Source organism: Pan troglodytes, chromosome 20, assembly GCF_028858775.2.
Source record: "Pan troglodytes isolate AG18354 chromosome 20, NHGRI_mPanTro3-v2.0_pri, whole genome shotgun sequence".
In the NCBI taxonomy this organism is placed as follows: domain Eukaryota; kingdom Metazoa; phylum Chordata; class Mammalia; order Primates; family Hominidae; genus Pan; species Pan troglodytes.
Genome location: NC_072418.2, coordinates 51,996,268 through 52,016,363, shown reverse-complemented (window position 1 = coordinate 52,016,363; position 20,096 = coordinate 51,996,268). Strand labels below are relative to the sequence as shown.

The window sequence follows — 20,096 nt, the reverse complement described above, 5'->3', positions numbered from 1 at the left end:
TGTCCCCTTCTCGGGGGGGTGGGGGGGTCTGCCCTCACGCTCTCTGGGCCTCTGTCTTCTCTCTGGGCTCCTGCCCTCCCCTACTCTCTCTAGTCTCGGTCCCCCTCTTTCTTTTGGTCTCTCCCCACTTTTCCATGTCTTCTCCCTATCTCTCCCTTCATGTCACCGCGCACCATTTCTCAAAGTAGCTGATTGTTCTTAAGACACATCTGTCTATCTCTGGTCCTATGATACCTTGCACGTCTCTTATCTGAGCTCAGGACAAGACCTTCTTCCCCGGTCCCCAGCCAGGAAATTCCAGGGGAGAGGAGTATGAGGGAGCCCCCACATCCACTGTCTCCCCGGGCCTGGGGCCTTATCACTGCCCAAGCCCAGCTGGTTAATGTCTGGCGTGGAGCTCCTGGGAAGTGGGGAGGAGAGCAGAGGGTGGGAATCTGCCCCGGGATTGACACGCAATTGGCAAAAGACGGCAAAGGAATCTCAGGCCCAGACTCCTGGGGCTAATGGAGGAGGAGGCTGGGGGCTGGACTCCTGAGTCTGAGACGGGGCGGGGTTGGGAGGTGGTGGGGGGAACTGTGGGCTTAGTACTCAGGCGCCTGGGGCTGGGGGGAGAGGTGGCTGGGGTCGCAAGTCCTGGGTCTGAGGGAGGAGGGGCTGGATGCCTGGACTCCTGGGTCTGAGGGAGGAGGGGCTGGATGCCTGGACTCCTGGGTCTGAAGGGAGGAGGGGCTGGGGGCCTGGACTGCTAGGTCTAAAGGAGGAGGCAGCTGGAAACTGGGACTCCTGTGACCAAGGCGGCCGCGTTGAACGAGCCAGGCCTGGCTTCCAAGGTCCCGGCACGCGTGTGCAAGGCAGGATCCCCCGGCCCCTCCCCTGCCGCCCGGCGCCGCCCCGCCCCCGCCCCCGACCCGGGCCCTGCCGAGCGTGAGCAGCTAGCAGCCGGCCGGCCAGCGAGCGTCCCTGCAGCCAGCGAGCAGGAGGAGGAGCTGCTGCCGGGCGGAGGGCAGCCGCGGGAGCCGAAGAGGGCGCCCCAGGTAAGATCTCCACTCCTCCTCCCTCGGGATTCCGGCGTCCTGGTCGCCCTGCCCTCGGGTGGGGAGGGACGGGGGCGGGGCCGACCGGGGCGGGGCTTGGCGGAGGAAACTGAGGCAAGAGGGAAGTGTCCCAGATATGCAGCCGGTTTCCCCTGAGGGGTCTCGGAGTCCGGAACCCCCAACCCAAATCTGGAGGATGAGGAACCCGGAGTCTGCATTTCTTAGTACCCGAGAAGGAGGGGCCTGAATTCCAGAACTCCTGGGTCTGAGAGAGGAGGGCACTGGGGGCCTGGACTCCTGGGTCTGAAGGAGGAGGGCGCTGGGGACCTGGACTCCAGGGTCTGAGGGAGAAGGGTGCTGGGGGCCTGGACTTCTGGGTCTGAGAGAGGAGGGCGCTGGGGGCCTGGACTACTCCTGGGTCTGAGGGAGGAGGGCGCTGGGGATCTGAACTCCTGGGTCTGAAGGTGGAGGCCGTGGGGTCTGCACTACTCGGTCTGAGGGAGAAGGCGGTCCTGGTTGGGTCAGCCTGGGCTCCTTTCACTCTCCACCCTTCCCCTTTCCTGTACCGAGGAGCCAGGGCAGGCAGCCACTCCAGGTATGTGCAGAAGTCTTGGGCGGGCCCTGGCCTGTCCTGTGAGGAGGGAACATTCCAGGAAGCAGCTTGGGGAACCAGGGCTTCTTGAGTGTGGGCCCTCAGGGACCCGGGTGTCCAGGCCAGTTCCGCCCCATCTGGGAGATGAATGGGCCGAGGGGGATGTAATCTCTTCCAGCCTCCTTCATCCACTGCCCCTCCCTTCCCCTATTCTCCCCTCCCCTCCCTCCATCTGCTTCCCATCCCAGCCAGGAGCCATCACCTGGGTAGAAAAGGGGCCTCTGGAAAGGGGGCGGGGCCTTGACTCTTGGGTACCCTGCACTTGAAGAGGAACTCTGGGAAGGGGTTGTTCAGGGATTTGGCCCCTTCCCCACCTGCCTCTATAACCTGTCTATTCTTTTCTTCCCCTAGGTGGTTGCCCCCTCCCTCTCCTGAGATGTCAGGAAGGAGGGGGCCACCTGTGTCCTCCACAGGGGCCCCCCGAAGCCTGGGGACTCCCAGCCCCAGAGCTCCGAGGCGGAGGAGGTGCTGACAGGTCTGGTAACTACTGCCTGTTTCCCAGTCTTCTCCACGCCACCCTTTCCCAGAACCACAGGCTTCCAGAATGTTGTAGGGAAACTGCAAAATCCGCGCCTCCACCAGCCTCTCCCGGCGCCAGGTCAATTTCACACACAGGGAAACTGAAGCCTGCCTCAGAGGGGCAGCGTTTTACCTCCTTAGTGGCAGTTTTGAGGTGAACTGGGGTCTCCCTAGGATTCCAGGTTGTGACCTTTCTCTAAATTGTGGAATGTGGCCAGGCGTGGTGGCTTGAGTCTGTAGTCCCAGCTACTCAGGAGGCTGAGGCAGGAGAATGCCATGAACTTGGGAGGCGGAGCTTGCAGTGAGCCAAGATCGTGCCACTGCACTCCAGCCTGGGCGACAGAGGGAGATTCCATCTCAAAAAAAAAAAAAATTTGTTTGGGACCAGGCATGGTGGCTTATGCTTGTAATCCCAGCACTTTGGGAGGCCAGGACACGACTATTGCTTGAGGTTGGGAGTTCAAGACCAGTCTGGCCAACATGGTGAAACCCCATCTCTATTAAAAATATAAAAATTAGCTGGGCACAGTGGCAGGTGCTTGTAATCCCACCTACTCAGAAGGCTGAGGCAGGAGAATCACTTGAACCCAGGAGGCAGACATTGCAGTGAGCCAGGATTGTGCCACTGTACTCCAGCCTGGCCAACAGAGTGAGATTCTGTCTCAAAAAAAAAAAAAATTGTTTGGAACATCCTCCAAGATGCAAGACTGTCGGTTCCTCAGAGCTGCACAGGAAGGACGGCAGAGTGCAGTTGCCCAGAGGTGAAGTCCCATCTCTGCCATTTGCTGGCTGTGTGACCGGGCACAAATCATTAACTTCTCTGAGCCTGTATTTCAACATCTGTTACTGTTAAGTAATAGTAGTTGAATTATTTTTATTTTTATTATTATTATTGTTTTTTAAGACGGAGTTTCGCTCTTGTTGCCCAGGGTGGAGTGCAATGGTTCAATCTCAGCCCACCACAACCTCCACCTCCTGGGTTCAAGTGATTGCCCTGCCTCAGCCTCCCAAGTAACTGGGATTACAGACATGCGCCACCACACCCGGGTAATTCTGTATTTTTAGTAAAGAAGGGGTTTCACCATGTTGACCAAGCTGGTCTGGAACTCCTCACCTCAGGTGAGCCGCCCATCTCGGCCTCCCAAAGTGCTGGGATTACAGGTGTGAGCCACCATGCCTGGCCTTATTTTTACTTTTGAGACAGAGTCTCACTCTTGTCGCCCAGGCGGCAGGGGAGTGGTGCACTCTCTGCTCACTGCAACCTCGGCCTCCTGGGTTCAAGTGATTCTCCTGCCTCAGCCTACCGAGTAGCTGGGATTACAGGCGTGCAGCACTATGCCCGGTTAATTTTGGTATTTTTGGTAGAGATGAGGTTTCACCATGTTGGCCAGGCTGCTCTGGAACTCCTGACCTCAAGTCATCCACCCGCCTCAGCCTCCCAGAGTGCTGGGATTAGAGGTGTGGGGCACAGTGCCTGGCCTGTAGTAGTTGAATATTTATTATTAATCTACAAGTTGCGCATTACGCAAGCCCTAGATATAGGGTCCCCCAAACTTCTAGAACAAGGGCTTCCCCACAATCCTGGCAGGCAAGCCTCCCCTGGGGTTCCCAACTTCTTTCCCCACTGAAGTTTTTACCCCCTTCTCTAATCCCAGCCTCCCTCTTTCTGTCTCCAGGTGCTCCGAGAGATGCTCCCTCTCCCCTCATGCTCCCTCCCCATCCTCCTCCTTTTCCTCCTCCCCAGTGTGCCAATTGAGTCCCAACCCCCACCCTCAACATTGCCCCCTTTTCTGGCCCCTGAGTGGGACCTTCTCTCCCCCCGAGTAGTCCTGTCTAGGGGTGCCCCTGCTGGGCCCCCTCTGCTCTTCCTGCTGGAGGCTGGGGCCTTTCGGGAGTCAGCAGGTGCCCCGGCCAACCGCAGCCGGCGTGGGGTGAGCGAAACTGCACCAGCGAGTCGTCGGGGTGAGCTGGCTGTGTGCGATGCAGTCAGTGGCTGGGTGACAGACCGCCGGACCGCTGTGGACTTGCGTGGGCGCGAGGTGGAGGTGTTGGGCGAGGTGCCTGCAGCTGGCGGCAGTCCCCTCCGCCAGTACTTCTTTGAAACCCGCTGCAAGGCTGATAACGCTGAGGAAGGTGGCCCGGGGGCAGGTGGAGGGGGCTGCCGGGGAGTGGACAGGAGGCACTGGGTATCTGAGTGCAAGGCCAAGCAGTCCTATGTGCGGGCATTGACCGCTGATGCCCAGGGCCGTGTGGGCTGGCGATGGATTCGAATTGACACTGCCTGCGTCTGCACACTCCTCAGCCGGACTGGCCGGGCCTGAGACCCATGCCCAGGAAAATAACAGAGCTGGATGCTGAGAGACCTCAGGGATGGCCCAGCTGATCTAAGGACCCCAGTTTGGGAACTCATCAAATAATCACAAAATCACAATTCTCTGATTTTGAGCTCAATCTCTGCAGGATGGGTGAAACCACATGGGGTTTTGGAGGTTGAATAGGAGTTCTCCTGGAGCAACTTGAGGGTAATAATGATGATGATATAATAATAATAGCCACTATTTACTGAGTGTTTACTGTTTCTTATCCCTAATACATAACTCCTCAGATCAACTCTCATGGATTTGATCATTGGTGGCCCTTGGTGTTAAGTTGCTGACTACTCAGTCTCAGAGGACACCACCTTGCTGGGGAGTGGGAGGGGACATTTCACGATGTGGGTGGAGGAGGAGAGAAACTAGAACAGGCAAGCAGATGGCCAGGGGACCTTGAGAACGTGGCCCACAGAAGGCCTTTAAGTATCTGGGAGATGGGGTTCAAATGGGAAATCTTACTTAGTAAGAGGGGGCAAAGGTTGACTTAGAATATTCTGTTTGGAGGTAATAAGCTACCGATCACAGAGGAGTACAAGCAAGGTTGAATGAGAAGTGATCAGGATGCTGGAGAGTTCAGCCCTCGGCAGGGAGCTGAAGTCAGGTTTCTAGCCCTCTTCCCTGTCCCAACCTTTACTCTACATTGGGAAAGAAACAGACCTTAAAATTTTCCAGCTTGATGGCCAGGTGCGATGGCTCATTCCTGTAATCCCAGCACTTTGGGAGGCCGAGGTGGGTGAATCACCTGAGGTCAGGAGTTCGAGACTAGCCTGGCCAACATGGTGAAAACCCGACTCTACTAAAATTATAAAAAATTAGCTGGTCGTGGTGGCGGATGCCTGTAATCCAAGCTACTCTGAAGGGTGAGGTAGGAGAATTGCTTGAACTCAGGAGGCAGAAGTTGCAGTAAGCCAAGACTGTGCCATTGCACTCCAGCCTTGGCAAAAAGAGCGAAACTCCGTTTCAAAAAAAAGAGAAAAAATTTGTCCAGCTTGAGTGGGGCATGAGTTTCTCACTAACTCTTCGGCCCCCTGGCTAGGATCAGGGGGTCACTGTCCATTGAGAGCTGTTGAGTAGGGCCAGCAAAATCCAACAGAAAGGCCCCAGAAGCCTGAATGGGGGAGGAGGGGTAAGTGGGATCCTGGGCCTGGCTGCAGAAAGTAGCCTCAGTTTTCCTTGTCTGAAGAATGGGCTGGTAGGATGAGATAATGGGGGTTGAGGAGTCAGAGGCCTTGACCAAAAGCTCTTTTTTTTTTTTTTTTTGAGATGGAGTCTCGCTCTGTCACCCAGGCTGGAGTGCAGTGGTGTGATCTGAGCTCACTGCAGCCTTCACGTCCCAGGTTGAAGTGATTCTTCTGCCTTAGTTGGGATTACAGGTGTGCGCCACCACGCCCGGCTACTTTTTGTATTTTTTGGTAGAGACAGGGTTTCGCCATGTTGGCCAGGCTGGTCTCAAACTCCTGACCTCAAGTGATCCGCATGCCTCGGCCTCCCAAAGTACTGGGATTACGGGCATGAGCCACTGCGCCCGGTGATCAAAAGCTGTTTATAGTGAAGAAGTGACAAGGGAAGCCAGGGACAGACCACAGGCCTTCACAATAGCCCTTCACATGTTACCCATCGCCCCACCAACTCTCTCTCTCTCTCTCAGGTCCAGCTTTGAGCAAAGGACATAGGCAACTTCTCCCCGCATCTATACAGACCAGGCCCCTGGGCAGGGTGGGGCGTGGCTGCCTCAGTTTCTACGTCTCCTTGTTTTCCATCTGTGATTTTGGTCATTTTTGCCACCTTCATCTCTGTCTCTAACTTCCAGTGTCTCTCGCCTCTGGGTAGTACTAATAGCTCCCTTTCCATCGTGGTCTCTTTCTTCCTCCCTGTCTCTCCCCTTTCTTGTTGTATTTATTCCTCACTCATCAAAGCCCATCTTTTTCGCTATGTCCCTGTGCACTTCTCTCTAGATCCCTTTCTCTCCCCACCCAGCCCACCCAGGTGGAAGTTTTCAACCAAATCAAAGGCAGGCAGGACAGCTGACACCAGCGCTGACTCCTTCAGCACGTGCGGGAAGGGTTGGGGAGCCCCGGGGACATCTGGAAATCGTTACCCCGAGGTGGGCAGGCCTGGCAGAGGGAGGAAGCAGCCAGGAGGTTCTGGACCCTGGAGCAAAGGGGGGTGTTTCTCATGGATGTCCTGAGGTGCTGGGGGCAGTGCAGGGGTCTCTGTCTGTATCTCTGACACCCCCAGGTCTCTGTCCTTCTTTCTGTGTCTCTGTCTCCCCCACCCCCTGGGTCTCTGAAATCCTGAACTTCTCCATCCCCTTCTGTCCGCCTCTTTCTGACTCTCCATCCCCCACTCCGTGTTTCTCTGTGCCCCTCTTGGAGTCCCTGTCTCTCTGTCTCTGGGTCTCTTAATCACTCCATCCATCCATGTGCCTGCAGGGCTTTCATTGGCTGGATTGGGGTGAGCGGGTTCTGTCACCTGGGGCAACAGCAACAAACCAGCTCCTGCTTGGCTACAGGGAGGGGGTGGAACCATGGCCAGTGGCACCCTGGCTGTGCGCTGTGGCCCCCCGTGGTCTTTCATCTCTGCAACCGAGATGCCTGAATCCTGGCCCAACTGGCATCTCACCAGCAGCTACGTTACCCATGGCATTATCCCACCCGTACCCTTCCCCCCGCCCACGGTGCAGGTGGGCAGACCCTAGGCTGAAGCCCTGCGGGGCCTGGGGACCCAGAAAGATGGGGGCTGAGAAAAGGGGATTGGGAGCTTGGACTCCTCTCTGAAGGAGGAGGGTCCTGGAGTCCTGGGTCTGAGAGAGGAGGCGCCAGGGAAGCTGAATGCCAGGGACTGCAGAGGAAAGGGCTGGGGGCCGACTGGAAGAGGTCAGAGTTTGGGGTGGGGGGTGATAGGGACTCCTGAGTCTTTCTAGCTGATATGCGGCGCCTTCTCTCCAGTCCACGGTCGCGGACCCTCTACCTTCGACTGCAAAGCAGGATTCTCGCATCTGGGCTTTCGACGAGGTCCTCAGCAGATGGGAGACAACCTCTGGCTCGGCCTACGTGCCCAAGACCCATGGCGGGCCCTGCGCCCAGCCCAGAGCCCCAGAGCCTGCAGACCCCACGCGGACTGTGGGGATCAAGGATTCAGGAGAAAAGGTAAGATTTGGGGAGTGCCGGAGTCTGCGGGGAACTGCATTTGAGTCCCCTGCTCCTTCACATGAGTCTCTGGGTTGCCTTTCCGCAGCTCAGACACCGCAGCTGAACCCTCCTACTGACCACAAAGTACCAGAGCAGCGAGACGAGGGCGCAGTACACTTGCTCTCCCGGCCCAGACGCGCGCGCCCCCAAATACGTCGGGCCCCAGCCCCTCACAACTCTCGGACCACCACCGCGGGGGGCCTTCCCAGGTGGCTGGGTGGAAGCCGGCGCTGGCGAGACCAGCGGAGCTCCGGGAGCCTGGGGCGGGGCCAGAAGGAAATCACAGCTTTGGGGCGTGGCTAAAGGATCTGGGGCGGGATCGGGAGGTTAGAGGAGCGGGAGGAAGGGCTGGGCATCCACGCCAGGCCAGAAGGACCAGGGGCTGGAAACTCGCCTTCAGGGCTCCTAAGCTGCTGCGGAGCTAGACGGCGGGCTGTGGGTGGGGAGGAGACTAGAATATTCTGAGACGTGGTCGGGTGGGAGTTAGGAGAGGTAACCTGGAGTTGTTGCCCAAGATGCAGCTCAGCTCCAGTGGCCACACCAAGAAGGCTTGAGACCGGGGGCAGAACCGGGGGGATTTTGTGGTGGCTGGGGGCCTGGATTTGAGTTCCTTGACCAGCAGGAGGGCTTGGATTTAGGGAGGTGAGGCTGGGAACGATTCGGGTATGAGGAAGGAAGCTGAAGTTCCCTGGCGTGGGTGGCAGGAAGGGCTCTGACCCTGGGGCGGGGTGTGAGGGCCGTGGCCGTCATGGCTGTCGAGGCCGAAGGAGAGGGATTCTGAACTCGGGACCCAGGACTTGGGATGGGGTATGAAATCTATGTCTTGGGTATGCCTCCTCTCCCAATCTTGCTCAGGCTCTAATCGCCTGCACGAAGAACCCCGCGCTGTCTGGCCCACCTTTCACAGTATCCGATCGGGGCGTCCTGGACCGCCGCCAGCTCTATCTGACCACCTCGGCGCGGGACTTTCGGTTCTATCCCAAGTAAGCCGGGCTCTCGCTCGGCACCGCCTCCTGCACAGCCCCCGCCTTGGCCGGTGCACGCCGAGCCCCTGGGCTGGCTCCCATTCCCTGACCGGTGGTCTCAGTCTCGACTCCTATAGCAGCAACAACCACAGTTCAGACCTCAGCCCCTCCCTCTTTTAGCACCCAGGAGTCCTTAGTGTCACCTCCAGGAACCGCGGTAGGGACAGGAAGCCTGCACAGCGGCTCGAGGGGATTCTGGATCTGAGGGCAGGGCCTCCTTCGGTACTTGAGCCCCCAGATGCTCCTTCGCAAGGAAGCGAAAGCCCCCGTTTCCTTCCCTAGGATGCGAAAGCTCAATTTCCAGGACGTTAAGTAACTCGAGGACCCAGGAACGCAGGCAACGCGTGCCCGGTCGCGTCCTTCCTAAGGGGTCCTCGCCTGGAAATGCAGGAGTTTGAGTGTGCAGACTCCTTAGATCCCGAGGTCTGAACCTCGTCCCCAAGGATCCAGCTGTATCCTCACCATCCTGCCCTGCTCCCACAGGAGGGAGCTGTCCGGATACCCCCGCAAGGACTCCCTGACCTACTGGAGCTTAGAAGAGAGGCCCCAACTCTGGAGTCACGACCCGCAGCGGCAGCCCTGTCTCTGCTCCTCCAGGCCGCCTCGAGCGCCGCACGGCGGGCCATGTCTCTGGCTCAGGAAACCTACAGCTCCTCGCTGCACCCGCTCCGCCGGCTCGACCGCTTCCGCCCGCTGGAGGCGACTTGGGGTGGCCCCCACTGGAAGCCCCTGCCGGGCATACACAGCGTCCCGAAAGCCTACAGCACCGAGAACTCCCGCTCAGGCCGCTGGAAGCCAGGGCTAGTGGGAGCCTGCCCGGCCAGCCCCACCCCAGACACGCCCCCTGGCGTGGGGGCGGAGCAGAGCTCTGGACAGCCGCTCACTACGCGGTGTTCGGACCTAGGTGGGCTCGCATTCATTAAGTCTATCCGCAGTGTGGGGACAGGACTAGCCCAGACACGCCCACTCAGCTGCGGCTGGATCGCCGGGAAGGGACTAAGTCCAGATAATGTCCTCGGAGGCTGTGGCCCCGCGGGCAGGACACACCTCCTGCGGGCCTATTCAATAATCAGTTAAATCACCTGAAGCACACGCATTTCCGGGGACCGCTCCGGGCATCCTGGCTTGAGGGTAGGGTGGGCGGAGGTTCCTAAGGGAGAGGTGAGGCTCGGGCTGAATCCCTCGTTGGGGGGCATCTGGGTCAAGTGGCTTCCCTGGCAGCACAGTCACGGGGAGACCCTCTCTCACTGGGCAGAAGCTAAGTCCGAAGCAGCGCCCCTCCTGTTAGGTTGGACTGTGGTGCAGGAATGGCTCAAGTAGAGGAGAGTTGAGGCTTCAGTCTAGCACCTTTCTCGGGTCACGGCCTCCTCCTGGTTCCCAAGACCCCACCATAGGCAGAGGCAGGCCTTCCTACACCCTACTCCCTGTGCCTCCAGCCTCGACTAGTCCCTAGCACTCGACGACTGAGTCTCTGAGGTCACTTCACCGTGGTCTCTGCCTCATCCTTGGCGCTAGACCACCGAGGGGAGAGGGCTGGGGCGCTCCGCTGAGCCACTCCTGTGCCTCCCTGGCCTTGTCTACCTCTCGCCCCCCGAGGGGTTAGTGTCGAGCTCACTCCAGCATCCTACAACCTCCTGGTGGCCTTGACGCCCCCACAAACCAGAGGTATAAAGCCAGGTACACGAGGCAGGGGACGCACCAAGGATGGAGATGTTCCAGGTAAGACTGCAGGGCCCCTGGGCACCTTCCACCTCCTTCCAGGCCATCACTGGCATGAGAAGGGGCAGACCAGTGTGAGCTGTGGAAGGAGGCCTCTTTCTGGAGGAGCGTGACCCCCAGTAAGCTTCAGGTGGGGCAGTTCCTGAGGGTGGGGATCTGAAATGTTGGGGTATCTCAGGTCCCTCGGGCTGTGGGGTGGGCTCTGAAAGGCAGGTGTCCGGGTGGTGGTTCCTGAATAGGAGATGCCGGGAAGGGTCTCTGGGTCTTTGTGGTTGGTGTACCACGCGGGATGGGAAGGCCAGGGCTCAGGGCTGTGGTACCAGGCCCGGGTGAAGCAGTGTCCTTGTCCCAGGGGCTGATGCTGTTGCTGCTGCTGAGCATGGGCGGGACATGGGCATCCAGGGAGATGCTTCGGCCACGGTGCCGCCCCATCAATGCCACCCTGGCTGTCGAGAAGGAGGGCTGCCCCGTGTGCATCACCGTCAACATCACCATCTGTGCCGGCTACTGCCCCACCATGGTGAGCTGCCCGGGGCCGGGGCAGGTGCTGCCACCTCAGGGCCAGACCCACAGAGGCAGTGGGGGAGGAAGGGTGGTCTCCCTCTCTGGTCAGGGGCTGCGGAATGGGGTGTGGGAGGGCAGGAACAGAGGGCTTCCTGGACTCCTGAGTCTGAGACCTGTGGGGGCAGCTGGGGAGCTCAGCTGAGGCGCTGCCCCCAGGCACATGCTCATTCCCCCACTCACACGGCTTCCAGACCCGCGTGCTGCAGGGGGTCCTGCCGGCCCTGCCTCAGGTGGTGTGCAACTACCGCGATGTGCGCTTCGAGTCCATCCGGCTCCCTGGCTGCCCGCGCGGCGTGAACCCCGTGGTCTCCTACGCCGTGGCTCTCAGCTGTCAATGTGCACTCTGCCGCCGCAGCACCACTGACTGCGGGGGTCCCAAGGACCACCCCTTGACCTGTGATGACCCCCGCTTCCAGGCCTCCTCTTCCTCAAAGGCCCCTCCCCCCAGCCTTCCAAGCCCATCCCGACTCCTGGAGCCCTCAGACACCCTGATCCTCCCACAATAAAGGCTTCTCAATCCGCACTCTGGAGGTGTCTTTCTGTGGGCTCAGGGCAACCACACACACCCAGGGTGGGTCCAGCTTCCAAACCATTTTATACAAAGTCACAGTATCAGAACTCTGGTAGAAAACAGGGTGGACGGCTGGGCGCGGTGGCTCACGCCTGTAATCCCACCACTTTGGGAGGCCGAGGCGGGCGGATCATGAGGTCAGGAGATCGAGACCATCCTGGCTAACACGGTGAAACCCCATCTCTACTAAAAATACGAAAACTTATCCCAGCTTGGTGGCGGGCGCTTGCAGTCCAAGCTACTTGGGAGGCTGAGGCAGGAGAATGGAGTGAACCTGGGAGGGGGAGCTTGCAGTGAGCCGAGATCACACCACTGCACTCCAGCCTGCACGACAGAGCGAGACTCCATCTCAAAAAAAAAAAAAAAAAAAAGAAAGAAAGAAAAAGAAAAGAGAGTGAAGATGGGGGATGACATCCAGCTCAGGAGGTGTCCATGGTCTGGCCTTCTGTGGGGAGAAGGAAGGCCACATGATCGGTGTGGCCCAGGGGGCAGGGCCTCAGCCTTCTAAGCCGAGCTCCCTCTTCCTCCCTCTGACGTTGGCACTGGCAGTGCAGGTGTGGAGGGGGAGCGGCTTGGGGACCTGAATGGGATGAAGGGGCCGAGGGGGATGTCATCTCTTCCATTCTCCTTCATCCACTGCCTCTCCCTTCCCCTCCTCCCCCCCTCCCCTCCATCCATCTGCCTCCCATCCCAGCCAGGAGCCATCACCTAAGTAGAAAAGGGTTCTCTGAAAAGGGGGCGGGGCCTTGACTCTCGGGTACCCTGCACTTGAAGAGGAACTCTGGGAAGGGGTTGTTCAGGGATTTGGCCCCTTCCCCATCTGGCTGTATAACCTTCCTGTGCTTTTCTTCCCCTAGCCGGTTGCCGCTCCCTCTCCTGAGATGTCAGGAAAGAGGGGGCCACCTGCGTCCTTCACAGGGGCCCCGAAGCCTGGGGTTCCCAGCCCCAGAGCTCCGAGGTGGAGGAGGTGCTACAGCTCTGGTGACCACTGGTTGTTTCCCAGTCTTCTCCACGCCACCCTTTCCCAGGACCACAGGCTTCCAGAATGTTGTAGGGAAACTGCAAAATCCGCGCCTCCACCAGCCTCTCCCAGCGCCAGGTCAATTTCACACACAGGGAAACTGAAGCCTGCCTCTGAGGGGCAGGGTTTTACCTCCTTAGTGGCAGTTTTGAGGTGAATCAGGGTCTCCCTAGGATTCCAGGTTGTGGATTTTCTCTAAATTGTGGAATGTGGCCAGGCGTGGTGGCTTGAGTCTGTAGTCCCAGCTACTCAGGAGCCACAGCAGGAGGATGGCTTGAGCCCAGGAGTTCAAGTGCAGTGGGGAAACATAGGGAGACCTCGTCTTAAAGCAATTTGTTTGGGGCCAGGCGTGGTGTCTCACCCCTATAATCCCAGCACTCTGGGAGGCCAGGGCAGGAGTATCACTGGAGGTTGGGAGTTTGAGACCAGTCTGGCCAATGTCGTGAAACTGCATCTCTACTAAAAATACAAAAATTAGCGGGGCACGGTGGCAGGCGCTTGTAATTCCAGTTACTCAGAAGGCTGAGGCAGGAGAATGGCTTGAAACCAGGAGACAGGCGTTACAGTGAGCCGGGATTGTGCCACTGTACTCCAGCCTGGCCAGACAGAGTGAGACTCTGTTTCAAAAAAAAAACAACAACAAAACAAAACAAAACAAACAAAAAAAATTGGGCCGGGCGCAGTGGCTCATGCCTGTAATCCCAGCACTTTGGGAGGCGGAGGTGGGCAGATCACAAGGTCAGCAGATCAATACCATCCTGGCTAACACGAATAAACCCCGTCTCTACTAAAAAATACAATAAATTAGCCAGGCGTGGTGGCAGGCGCCTGCAGTCCCAGCTACTCGGGAGGCTGAGGCAGGAGAATGGCTTGAACCCGGGAGGCAGAGCTTGCAGTGAGCCGAGATCGAGCCACTGCAGTCCAGTCTGGGTGAGAGAGTGAGACTCTACCTCAAAAAAAAAAAAAAAAAAAAAAAAAAAAAATTGGTTGGAACATCCTCCAAGATGCAAGACTCTCGGTTCCTCAGAGTTCTACGGGAAGGATGGCAGAATGCAGTTGCCCAGAGGTGAAGTCCCATCTCTGCCATTTGCTGGCTATGCGACCAGGCACAAAGCATTAATTTCTCTGAGCCTGTATTTTACCCTCTGTTGCTATTGAGTAATTGTAGTTGACTATTTTCTATTTTTATTTTTATTTCATCTTTTTTTTTTTTTTTTTTTTTTGAGATGGAGTCTCGCCCTGTCACCCAGTCTGGAGTGCAGTGGCGCGCTCTTGGCTCACTGCACCTATGTTTCCCGGGTTCAAGCAATTCACCTGCCTCAGACTCCCGAGTAGCTGGGACTACAGGCGTGCACCACCACACCCAGCTAATTTTTGTAATTTTTTTAGTAGACACAGCGTTTCACCACGTTGGCCAGGCTAGTCTCAAAGTCCTGACCTCAGGTGATGCACCCGCCTCGGCGTCCCATAGTGCTGGGATTGCAGGCATGAGCCACTGTCCCCGGCCGAACAATTTTTATCTTTATTTTATGATGATGATTATTATTTTTTTAAGATGGAGCTTTGTTTTTGTTGCCCAAGCTGAAGTGCAATGGCGCGATCTTGGCTCACTTCAAACTCCGCCTCCTGGGATTAAGCGATTCTCCTGCCTCAGCCTCCCAAGTAGCTGGGATTATAAGCATGCAGCACCATGCCCGAGGATATTTTGTATTTTTAGTAGAGTTGCGGTTTCTCTATGTTGGTCAGCCTGGTCTGGAACTCCTCACCTCAGCTGATCCGCCCACTGCAGCCTCCGACAATGCTGGGATTACAAGTGTGAGCCACCGTGCCCGGCCTTATTTTTTTTTTTTTTTGAGACAGAGTCTCACTGTGTTGTCCAGGCGGAAGTGCAGTGACACGATCTTGGCTCACTACAATCTCGGCCCTCCCGGGTTCAAGCGATTCTCCTGCCTCAGCCTCCCGAGTAGCTGAGATCACAGGCGTGCAGCACCAGGCCTGGCTAATTTTGGTATTATCAGTAGAGATGTTGTTTCACAGTGTTGGCCAGGCTGCTCTCCAACTCCTGGCCTCAAGTCATCCACCCATCTCAGCCTCCCAAAGTGCTGGGACTACAGGTGTGGGCTATAATGCCTGACCTGTAGTTGTTGAATATTTATTATTAATCTACAAGTTGGGTGTGATGCAAGTCCTATATATGGAGTCCCCCAAACTTCTAGAGCAAGGGCTTCCCCATAATCCTGGCAGGCAGGCCTCCCCTGGGGTTCCAAACTTCTGTCCCCACTGAAGTGTTTATCCTCTTCTCTAATCCCAGCCTCCTTTTCCCTGTCTCCATGTGCTCTGAGAGGTGCTCTGAGAGATGCTCCCGCTCCCCCAGGCTCCCTCTGCATCCCCCTCATTTTCTTCCTCCCCAGTGTGTCAATGGAGTCCTAACCCCCACCCTTGACATTGTCCCCTTTTCCTACTACAAAGTGGGACCTTCTTTTCCCCCGAGTGGTCCTGTCTAGGGGTGCCGCTGCCGGGCCCCCTCTGCTCTTCCTGCTGGAGACTGGGGCCTTTTGGGAGTCAGCAGGCGCCTGGGCCAACCGCAGCCAGCGTGAGGTGAGCGATGCTTCACCGGCGAGTCATCAGGGTGAGGCTGGCCATGTGTGATGCAGTCAGTGTCTGCGTGACAGATCCCGGGACCGCTGTGGACTTGGGTGTGCTCGAGGTGGAGGTGTTGGGCGAGGTGCCTGCAGCTGGCGGCAGTTCCCTCCGCCAGCACTTCTTTGTCACCGCTTCGAGGCCGATAACTCTGAGGAAGGTAGCCATGGGGTAGGTGGAGGGGGCTGCTGCCGGGGTGTGGACCGGGGGGCACTGGGTGTCTGACTGCAAGGCCAAGCAGTCCTATGTGCGGGCATTGACCGCTGATGCCCAGGGCCGTGTGGACTGGCGATGGATTCAAATTGGCACTGCCTGTGTCTGCACACTCCTCAGCTGGACTGGCCGGGCCTGAGACTTATACCCAGCAACTGGTCAGGCAGAAAAAGAATAGAGCTGGATGCTGAGAGACCTCAGTGTTGGCCCAGCTGCTCTATGGACCCCAGTTGGGGAACTCATCAAATCATCACAAAATCACAACTCTCTAAATTTGAGCTCAATCTCTGCAGGATGGGTGCCACCACATGGGGTTTTGAAGGTTGAATAGGAGTTCTCCAGGGGGAAATTGAGAGTAATCATGATGATGATGATGATGATAATAATAGCCACTATTTACTGAGTGTTTACTCTTTCGTAGCCCTAATACATAACTCCTCGGATCAATTCTCATGGATTTGATCATTGGTGACCTTTGGTGTTAAGTTGCTGACTGCTCAGTCACAGAGGACACCACCTTGCTCATCCTGGGGAGTGGGAGGGCACATTTCACGATGTGCATGGGGGAGGAGAGAAACTGGAACATGCAAGCAGATCGCCAGGGAACTTTGAGGACATGGTCTACGGAAGGCCTTTAAGTATCTGGGAGCTGGGGTTCAAATGAGAAATCTTACTTGGTGAGAGCGGGCAGGGGTCGGCTTAGAATATTCTGTTTTGAGATAATGAGCTACCGATCACAGGGGGACTATAAGCAAGGTTGAATGAGAAGCGATCAAGATGCTGCACACTTCAGCCCTGGGTGGGGAGCTCAAGTCAGGTTTCTAGCCCTCTTCCCTGTGCCAACCTATACCCTACATTGGGAAAGAAACAGACCTTAAAATTGTCCAGCTTGATGGCATCGCGGGGAAGGGACTAAGTCCAGATAATGTCCTCCGAGGCTGCGGCCTCGGGGGCAGGACACACCTCCTGCGGGCCTATTCAATAATCAGTTAAATCACCTGAAGCACACGCATTTCCGGGGACCGCTCCGGGCATCCTGGCTTGAGGGTAGAGTGGGCGGAGGTCCCTAAGGGAGAGGTGGGGCTCGGGCTGAATCCCTCGTTGGGGGCACCAGGGTCAAGTGGCTAACCTGGCAGCACAGTCACGGGGAGGCCCTCTCTCGTTGGGCAGAAGCTAAGTCCGAAGCCGCGCCCCTCCTGGGAGGTTGCACTGTGGTGCAGGAAAGCCTCAAATAGAGGAGGGTTGAGGCTTCAGTCCAGCACTTTGCTCGGGTCACGGCCTCCTCCTGGCTTCTAAGACCCCACCATAGGCAGAGGCAGGCCTTCCTACACCCTACTCCCTGTGCCTCCAGCCTCGACTAGTCCCTAGCACTCGACGACTGAGTCTCTGAGGTCACTTCACCTTGGTCTCCGCCTCACCCTTGGCGCTGGACCACTGAGAGGAGAGGGCTGGGGCGCTCCGCTGAGCCACTCCTGCAACCCCCTGGCCTTGTCTACCTCTTGCCCCCCGAAGGGTTAGTGTCGAGCTCACCCCAGCATCCTACAACCTCCTGGTGGCCTTGCCGCCCCCACAACCCCGAGCTTTAAAGCCAGGTACACGAGGCAGGGGACGCACCAAGGATGGAGATGTTCCAGGTAAGACTGCAGGGCCCCTGGGCACCTTCCAGCTCCTTCCAGGCAATCACTGGCATGAGAAGGCGCAGACCAGTGTGAGCTGTGGATGGAGGCCTCTTTCTGGAGGAGCGTGACCCCCAGTAATTTTCAGGTGGGGCAGTTCCTGAGGGTGGGGATCTGAAATGTTGGGGTATCTCAGGTCCCTCGGGCTGTGGGGTGGGCTCTGAAAGGCAGGTGTCGGGGTGGTGGGTCCTGAATAGGAGATGCCGGGAAGGGTCTCTGGGTCTTTGTGGGTGGTGTACCACGCGGGATGGGAAGGCCAGGGCTCAGGGCTGTGGTCTCAGACCCGGGTGAAGCAGTGTCCTTGTCCCAGGGGCTGCTGCTGTTGCTGCTGCTGAGCATGGGTGGGACATGGGCATCCAAGGAGCCGCTTCGGCCACGGTGCCGCCCCATCAATGCCACCCTGGCTGTCGAGAAGGAGGGCTGCCCCGTGTGCATCACCGTCAACACCACCATCTGTGCCGGCTACTGCCCCACCATGGTGAGCTGCCCGGGGCCGGGGCAGGTGCTGCCACCTCAGGGCCAGACCCACAGAGGCAGTGGGGGAGGAAGGGTGGTCTGCCTCTCTGGTCAGGGGCTGCGGAATGGGGTGTGGGAGGGCAGGAACAGAGGGCTTCCTGGACTCCTGAGTCTGAGACCTGTGGGGGCAGCTGGGGAGCTCAGCTGAGGCGCTGGCCCCAGGCACATGCTCATTCCCCCACTCACACGGCTTCCAGACCCGCGTGCTGCAGGGGGTCCTGCCGGCCCTGCCTCAGGTGGTGTGCAACTACCGCGATGTGCGCTTCGAGTCCATCCGGCTCCCTGGCTGCCCGCGCGGCGTGAACCCCGTGGTCTCCTACGCCGTGGCTCTCAGCTGTCAATGTGCACTCTGCCGCCGCAGCACCACTGACTGCGGGGGTCCCAAGGACCACCCCTTGACCTGTGATGACCCCCGCTTCCAGGCCTCCTCTTCCTCAAAGGCCCCTCCCCCCAGCCTTCCAAGCCCATCCCGACTCCCCGGGCCCTCAGACACCCCGATCCTCCCACAATAAAGGCTTCTCAATCCGCACTCTGGAGCTGTCTTTCTGTGGGCTCAGGGCAACCACACACACACAGGGTGGGTCCAGCTTCCAAACCATTTTATACAGAGTCACGGTATCAGAACTCTGGTAGAAAACAGGGTGGACGGCTGGGCGCGGTGGCTCACGCCTGTAATCCCACCACTTTGGGAGGCCGAGGCAGGCGGATCATGAGGTCAGGAGATCGAGACCATCCTGGATAACACGGTGAAACCCCGTCTCTACTAAAAATACGAAAAGTTATCCGGGCTTGGTGGCGGGCGCTTGCAGGAGAATGCAGTGAACCTGGGAGCGGGAGGTTGCAGTGAGCAGAGATCGCGCCACTGCACTCCAGCCTGCACGACAGAGCGAGACTCCATCTCAAAAAAAAAAAAAAAAGGAAAGAAAAAGAAAAGAGGGTGGAGATGGGGGATGACATCCAGCTCAGGAGGTGTCCATGGTCTGGCCTTCCGTGAGGAGAAGGAATGCCACACGATTGGTGTGGCCCAGGGGGCAGGGCCTCAGCATTCTAAGCCGAGCTCCCTCTTCCACCCTCTGAGGTTGGCACTGGCAGTCCAGGTGGGGGCTTGGGGACCTGAATGGGATGAATGGGCCAAGGGGGATGTCATCTCTTCCATTCTCCTTCATCCACTGCCTCTCCCTTCCCCTCCCCCCCCCACCCCCCGGTCCATCTACCTCCCATCCCAGCCAGGAGCCGTCACCTAAGTAGAAAAGGGGCCTCTGGAAAGGGGGCGGGGCCTTGACTCTTGGGTACCCTGCGCTTGAAGAGGAACTCTGGGAAGGGGTTGTTCAGGGATTTGGCCCCTTCCATGTGGCTGTATAACCTTCCTGTTCTTTTCTTCCCCTAACTGGTTGCCGCTCCCTCTCCTGAGATGTCAGGAAAGAGGGGGCCACCTGCGTCCTCCACAGTGGCCCCCGAAGCCTGGGGTTCCCAGCCCCAGAGCTCAGAGGTGAAGGAGGTGCTACAGCTCTGGTGACCACTGGTTGTTTCCCAGTCTTCTCCATGCCACCCTTTCCCAAAACAACAAAACAAAACAAACAAACAAAATTGGGCCTGGCGCAGTGGTTCATGCCTGTAATCCCAGGACTTTGGGAAGCCGAGACCGGCGGATCACAAAGTCAGGAGATCAAGACTATCCTGGCTAACACGGGAAACCCCGTCTCTACTAAAAAATACAACAAATTAGCCAGGCGTCCTGGTGGGCGCCTGTAGTCTCAGCTACTTGGGAGGCCGAGGCAGGAGAATGGCAGGAACCCGGGAGGCGGATCTTGCAGTGAGCCGAGATCGCGCCACTGCAGTCCAGTCTCAACAACAGAGCGAGACTCCGTCTCAAAAAAAAAAAAATTGATTGGAACATCCTCCAAGATGCAAGACTCTCAGTTCCTCAGAGTTCTACAGGAAGGATGGCAGAGTGCAGTTGCCCAGAGTTGAAGTCCCATCTCTGCCATTTGTTGGCTGTGTGACCAGACACGAATCATTAATTTCTCTGAGCCTGTATTTTACCATCTGTTGCTATTGAGTAATAGTAGTTGACTATTTTCTATTTTTATTTTTATTTTATTTTATTTATTTATTTATTTTTGAGACGGAGTCTCGCCCTGTCACCCAGGCTGGAGTGCAGTGGCGTGATCTCGGCTCACTGCACCTATGCTTCCCGAGTTCAAGCGATTCTCCTGCCTCAGCTTCGTGAGTAGCTGGGACTACAGGCCGGCACCACCACACCCAGCTAATTTTTCTTTTTTTTTAGTAGAGACAGGGTTTCACCATGTTGGGCAGGCTGGTCTCGAAGTCCTGAACTCAGGTGATGCACCCGCCTCGGCCTCCCAAAGTGCTGGGATTGCAG

The 20,096-nt window shown here is 57.5% G+C and overlaps 3 protein-coding genes and 2 pseudogenes across 4 annotated transcripts; all 5 read left to right on the top strand.

Annotated features, from left to right (window-relative positions):
- The first annotated feature begins 619 nt into the window (after positions 1-619).
- NTF4 (neurotrophin 4) lies at positions 620-5,307 on the top strand. Its single transcript, XM_009436012.4, has 3 exons — positions 620-1,034; positions 2,038-2,161; positions 3,882-5,307. Exon 3 carries the CDS (start codon positions 3,894-3,896, stop codon positions 4,524-4,526), a length of 633 nt encoding a protein of 210 aa, XP_009434287.1. The 5' UTR covers positions 620-1,034; positions 2,038-2,161; positions 3,882-3,893; the 3' UTR covers positions 4,527-5,307.
- A 30-nt stretch (positions 5,308-5,337) lies between these two features.
- LOC129135393 (stabilizer of axonemal microtubules 3-like) lies at positions 5,338-9,870 on the top strand (annotated as a pseudogene).
- A 21-nt stretch (positions 9,871-9,891) lies between these two features.
- On the top strand, positions 9,892-11,599 carry LOC107973292 (choriogonadotropin subunit beta 7). Of its 2 annotated transcripts, XM_024351546.3 has the most exons (3): positions 9,892-10,512; positions 10,865-11,032; positions 11,268-11,599. In XM_024351546.3, the coding sequence occupies exons 1-3, from the start codon at positions 10,498-10,500 to the stop codon at positions 11,580-11,582; spliced, it is 498 nt and encodes a 165-aa protein (XP_024207314.2). In that variant the 5' UTR covers positions 9,892-10,497; the 3' UTR covers positions 11,583-11,599. The 2 variants fall into 2 exon arrangements, with proteins under 2 accessions (XP_024207314.2, XP_024207313.2); XM_024351545.3 differs by having other exon boundaries at positions 9,894-11,032.
- Positions 11,600-15,098: 3,499 nt separating this feature from the next.
- LOC100613008 (neurotrophin-4-like) lies at positions 15,099-15,660 on the top strand (annotated as a pseudogene).
- A 1,660-nt stretch (positions 15,661-17,320) lies between these two features.
- On the top strand, positions 17,321-18,242 carry LOC112206401 (choriogonadotropin subunit beta variant 2). The gene is made up of 2 exons (XM_024351543.3): positions 17,321-17,675; positions 17,911-18,242. Exons 1-2 carry the CDS (start codon positions 17,445-17,447, stop codon positions 18,223-18,225), a joined length of 546 nt encoding a protein of 181 aa, XP_024207311.2. The 5' UTR covers positions 17,321-17,444; the 3' UTR covers positions 18,226-18,242.
- Positions 18,243-20,096: the final 1,854 nt, after the last annotated feature.